The sequence below is a fragment of the Protobothrops mucrosquamatus genome, unplaced genomic scaffold, assembly GCF_001527695.2.
Source record: "Protobothrops mucrosquamatus isolate PMUCROS unplaced genomic scaffold, P.Mucros_1.0 scaffold3685, whole genome shotgun sequence".
In the NCBI taxonomy this organism is placed as follows: Eukaryota; Metazoa; Chordata; class Lepidosauria; order Squamata; family Viperidae; genus Protobothrops; species Protobothrops mucrosquamatus.
The window spans coordinates 127,100-132,574 of NW_015389642.1; the positions used below are offsets into that span (position 1 = coordinate 127,100).

At 40.5% G+C, this 5,475-nt stretch overlaps 1 protein-coding gene across 1 annotated transcript in view; it reads left to right on the plus strand.

Moving 5' to 3' along the window:
• LOC107298065 (cathelicidin-related peptide batroxicidin-like) overlaps positions 1 to 37 on the plus strand; it is a gene marked incomplete at its 3' end in the record, with an annotated part of 34,399 nt that extends 34,362 nt beyond the window's left edge. Inside the window, exon 8 of the mRNA XM_029286445.1 lies at positions 5 to 37. Within this exon, the coding sequence (XP_029142278.1) occupies positions 5 to 37 (33 nt within the window). The remainder of the gene's footprint in view (positions 1 to 4) is intronic.
• Between the last annotated feature and the right edge of the window lie 5,438 nt (positions 38 to 5,475).

Consider the following 5,475-nt stretch of genomic DNA (forward strand, 5'->3'; position numbering starts at 1 on the left):
GGAGGAGGAGGAGGAGGAGGAGGAGGAGGAGGAGGAGGAGAAAAAGTCTATGGGGTCCTTGGTGCTCTCTGAGCTCCGTTAGTTTCTTGCAGACGTTTCATGACCCTGCTAGGTAACATAATCAGGAACAGGATGTCTGCAAGGAAGCCAGCAAGCTCATATAGAGCACCGGGGACCCCACGATGTCATCTATACAACCGCCTCACCACATCGACTGTGTGATTTGTTCCTTTGCTCCCGCCCCATCTCCACCCCACAGTGGATAAAGAACAGAGTTTTGTAACCTCGGCAACGGTAAGCTGACTGGACTTCGTCTCCCAGAATTCCCCAGTGAGCATATGGAATTCTGGGTCATTGAAGTCTCCAGAACTTAAAGGTTCATGCTGGAAGCTCCCCATTTCTTCCTTCTCTCCTGAACAAAATAACAGAACTGGAAGGGACCTCGGAGGTCTTCTAGTCCAGCCCCCTGCTCAAGAAGGAGACCCTTGCAGAATAAGAGTTGGAAGGGATCTTGTAGGTCATCTATTCCAACCCCCTGCTCAAGCAGGAGACCCTTACAGAATAAGATCTGGAAGAGACCTTGGAGTTCATCTAGTCCAACCCCCTGCTCAACCAGGAGACCCTTACAGAATAATAAGAATTGGAAGGGTTCTTGGAGGTCATCTAGTCCAACCCCTGTTCAAGCAGGAGACCCTTACAGAATAATAAGATCTGGAAGAGACCCTGGAGGTCATCTATTCCAACCCCCTGCTCAAGCAGGAAAACCTTACAGAATAATAAGAGTTGGAAGGGACCTTGGAGGTCATCTATTCCAACCCCCTGCTCAAGCAGGAGATCCTTTCAGAATAATAAGAGTTGGAAGGGACTTTGGATGTCATCTAGTCCAGCCCCCTGCTCAAGCAGGAGACCCTTACAGAATAACAGAGTTGGAAGGGATCTTGGAGGTCATCTAGTCCAGCCCCCTGCTCAAGCAGGAGACCCTTACAGAATAACAGAGCTGGAAGGCACCTTGAAGTGCCCCTCACTTTGATTGACGTCTCTCTCTGCAGAGGCGCCCATCCTCGAGCAAGCATGTGCTGCCCTCTGGCGGCTCCTCTGTGTAACTACGTCGACTTGGTTGAAAAACTTTATCGAAGTTGGAGGAAGGGAGAGAGACACGTGTCGGAGACCATACAGCAGAAGAACACGTGCAGCCGCTTTTCCGACTCCTCTTCACACATTTTCTTAAAAAGTGTAAACTTTCGAGAGCCGCAGCATTTTCAGAAAGCTTATCAAAGGATTTGCCTCTTTTATAGGCTTTGGATATTAAAAGGCACACCAGCTTTCTTAAAACGCTAGTCCCTAGTGTGAAAAGACTGGCTCATATTCTAGCGTCATATCAGTGTCTTTCGATCTGGGCGACTTTTAAGACCCGTGGGCTTCAACTCCCAGAATTCCCCAGACAAGCATGCATTAGATTTTATGGACTTTGACTCCCAGAATTCCCCACCAACATGCCTGGACTTTGACTAGCTAGCATGCCTGAATCTCAACTCCCAGAATTCCCCAGTAAGCACGCATAGCTTTTAGCTTTCCAAATCCTACATCCATCGTGCCTGGACTTCAATCCCCATAATTCCTCAGCCAGCATGCTTTAACAGGGGAGGGCTTCAACTCCCAGAATTCCCCAGTCAGGATGTATGGACTTCAACTCCCAGAATTCCCAGCCAACATGTATGGACTTCAACTCCCAGAATTCCCCATTCCGCCTGTGGTGGACTTCAATTCCCAGAATTCCCCATTCAGCATGTGTTGGACTTCAATTCCCACAATTCCCCAGCAAGGATGCCTGGACTTCAACTCCCAGAATTCCCCAGCCAGCCATGCTTTAAGAGGGGAGGGCTTCAACTCCCAGAATTCCCCAGTCAGGATGTATGGACTTCAACTCCCAGAATTCCCAGCCAGCATGTATGGACTTCAACTCCCAGAATTCCCCATTCCGCCTGTGTTGGACTTCAATTCCCAGAATTCCCCATTCAGTATGTGTTGGACTTCAATTCCCAGAATTCCCCATTCAGCATGTGTTGGACTTCAGTTCCCAGAATCCCCCAGCAAGGATGCCTGGACTTCAACTCCCAGAATTCCCCAGCCAGCATGCTTTAAGAGGGGAGGACTTCAACTCCCAGAATTCCCCAGTCAGCAATACATGGACTTCAACTCCCAGAATTCCCCATCCAGGATAGTGAACTTCAACTTCCCCGCCCGATCTTTCTAGCCCACAATTCCTTTCACAAAACCGAATAGAAATAGAAATAGAATTACAGAGCTGGAAGGGACCTTAGAGGTCTTCTAGTCTAACCCCCCCTTGGCCTGGGCAGAACTCTTTCTCTTTTGCACGCTCCCCCATTTTTTTGGCAGGTGTTCTGTTAGTCCTGGCAACCGCATTCCCAAACCCGCAAAACGGGTGTGAGAAAAATAAGAGACTTAATTTCCTTAAGCATCCTTTACAAGGCAAAATTAAAAAAAAAATGGTGGGGGAAGTGTGTTTTGCCCTTACTCAAAATGGCCGCAGGGTCTTTTTAAGAAACTGGCGCCCGCCTTTTCGGCGTCTTGCAAAGCTAGGCTGTTGCTGATCCGGCAGCGGCCATCTTTGAAATTGGGAATGTCCGTTTCGAAATGCCTCCGGTCCGGAAGCAGAGCCAGTTGAAACGAGGGCCGGATGGGGGTTTTTTTGGTGTGTGTTTGTGTGTGTGTGTTTGTGTGTGTTTGTTTTTCTCATGCTGGCTGGGGAATTCTGGGAGTTGAAGTCCACCCTTCTGGGGTTTTGGTGTGTGTGTGTGTGTGTTTCTCATGCTGGCTGGGGAATTCTGGGAGTTGAAGTCCACCCTTCTGGATTAAAATATCCAAGGTTGAGAAGCACAGTCCTAAAGGGATCAAGAACAAAATGCATACATTTTTCTTCATTTTAAACCTCTTATCAGGCAAAGAAGGATTAACTGATGCCTTGTAGTATTAAACTCTCTGCCTGCAGCTCCAGAAACAGATTGCTGGATTAATTGATCGGGCCCGGACAGTGAACGAGTTGCTGAAATTAAAATAATCCACTTCTTTTAGAGCAGACCCTTCCAAGGACACCCGTCCCCTTTTCAAGATTCTTGCAATTTGATTCTAATTTTTTTGTCTCCGTTTTACCTGCCTTTTTAAAAAAATAAATTCTTTTTTTTAAAGAATTTAAATTTATTTATTGATAGATAGATAGATAGATAGATAATGTATAGATACAGTATGTATATAGATATATAGCTATATAGAGATAGATAGATAGATAGATAGATAGATAGATATTGATATTGATATTGATATTGATATTGATATAGACAGATAGATATATAGATATAGATATATAAATATAGATATATGGACATAGACAGATAGAGACAGACAGACAGACAGACAGACATAGACATAGACATACATAGATATATACATATATAAATATAATAGATATATAGATATAGATATATAAATATAGATATATGGACATAGACAGATAGAGATAGATAGATAGATAGATAGATAGATAGATAGATAGATAGATAGATAGATAGATAGATAGACAGACAGACAGACAGACAGACAGACAGACATAGACATAGACATACATAGATATATACATATATAGATATAATAGATATATAGATATAGATATATATAGTTATATATAGATATATAGAGAGATAGCTAGATATAGATATAATATAGATATAAATATAGATATATAGATATATATAGATATAGAGAGAGACATATATTGTGAAGTAAAATAAGGTGATCACCAGGATAAAATCATAAACACAAATGTTTAATCTACAAAACCAAGCTTTCGTCGGCCACACTACCGACATCGTCAGGGTATAAAATGCTGGATCCGGGAATCCGTTTTTATATGGCTGGCTGCCTCTGCGCTTTGACCCTGGATCGGGTCATAGGTCCACTCATTAGCATCTGGGGAATTCTGGGAGTTGAAGAGACATATAGATAGATAGATAGATAGATAGATAGATAGATAGATAGATAGATAGATAGATAGATAGATAGATAGATAGATAGATAGATAGATAGATAGATAGATAGATATGGATAGATGAGATAGATAGATAGATAGATAGATAGATAGATAGATAGATAGATAGATAGATAGATAGATAGAATATAGGTATATAGACAGTATTTAATTAATTGTTATGTTGGACAGTAATATTTATTTGTTATGTATATGAGGGGTGTGGGTCTGTACATATGTTGTATATGGTATGTTTAGGAATGTGTCATGTACTGTATGTGTTTCACTTTGAGAGCGGGCAACTAAATTTCATTTTTGATGTGTGTCGTTGTGCCCACAGTAAAAATATGACAATGAAGGTTATCTTTATCTTATCTTGGATAGATAGATAGATAGATAGATAGATAGATAGATAGATAGATAACAAAAGATAGATAGATAACATAGAAGATAGATAGAGATAGAAATAGATAGATAACAGATAGAAGATAGATAGATAAACAGATAGATAGATAGATATAGATAACAGATAGAAGATATAGATATATAGAGATAGATAACAGTAGATAACAGATAGTAGATACATAACAGAAGATAGATAGACAGATATAGATATATAGATAACAGATAGAAGATAAAGATATAGATAGATAACAGATATTAGATAGATAGATAGATAGATAGATAGATAGATAGATAGATAGATAGATAGATAGATAGATAGATAGATATTCTTTTATTACTATCAAGCTTCCCTTGGAAAATCACCGCCAATTAAGAAAAATAAAGTAGAACTTTTGCAAAGAGAAGGAGGAGGAGGAAGAAGAGAAGAGAAAAAAGGAAGGAGAAGGGAAGGAGCAAAAAGAGAAGAAGAAGAAAAAAGGAAGAGAGAAGCAAAAGGGGAAGAAGGAAGGCAAAGCAAAAGAAGGGGAAAGAAAGAAGGAAAGGAGCAGAGAAAAGAAGGAAGGAGAAAAGAAGAAGGGAAGAGAAGAATCCACACTTTTTTTCTATGTTGTTTACTCCAAAAAGGCCAATAATAATAATAATAATAATAATAATAATAATAATAATAATAATAATAATAATAATAATAATAATAATGATGTTGGAAGAGACTTTAAAAGTTTTTTTTTAAAAAACCTGGGAAAGTCCTTGAGCCCTGGAAGAGAAAGAAGAGAGGAGGGATTCTGCTCTTCTTTTCTCTTCTGCTTCCTTCTTTCCTTTTCTCTCCCATTCTTCTCTTTCCTTCCTTTCTCTACCCCTTTTCTCCTCTTTCCTTCTTTCCCTTTCCCCTTCCTTGCCTTTTCCTTCCTTCTCCCGCCTTCGCTTTTCTCCTCTTTGTCCTCCTCCTTCTCTTCTGCTTTTTTCTCTTCTCTTTTCTTCTTCTTCCTTCTTTTCTTTCCTCCTCTTCTCCAGTTTTCTGTTCTTTCTTC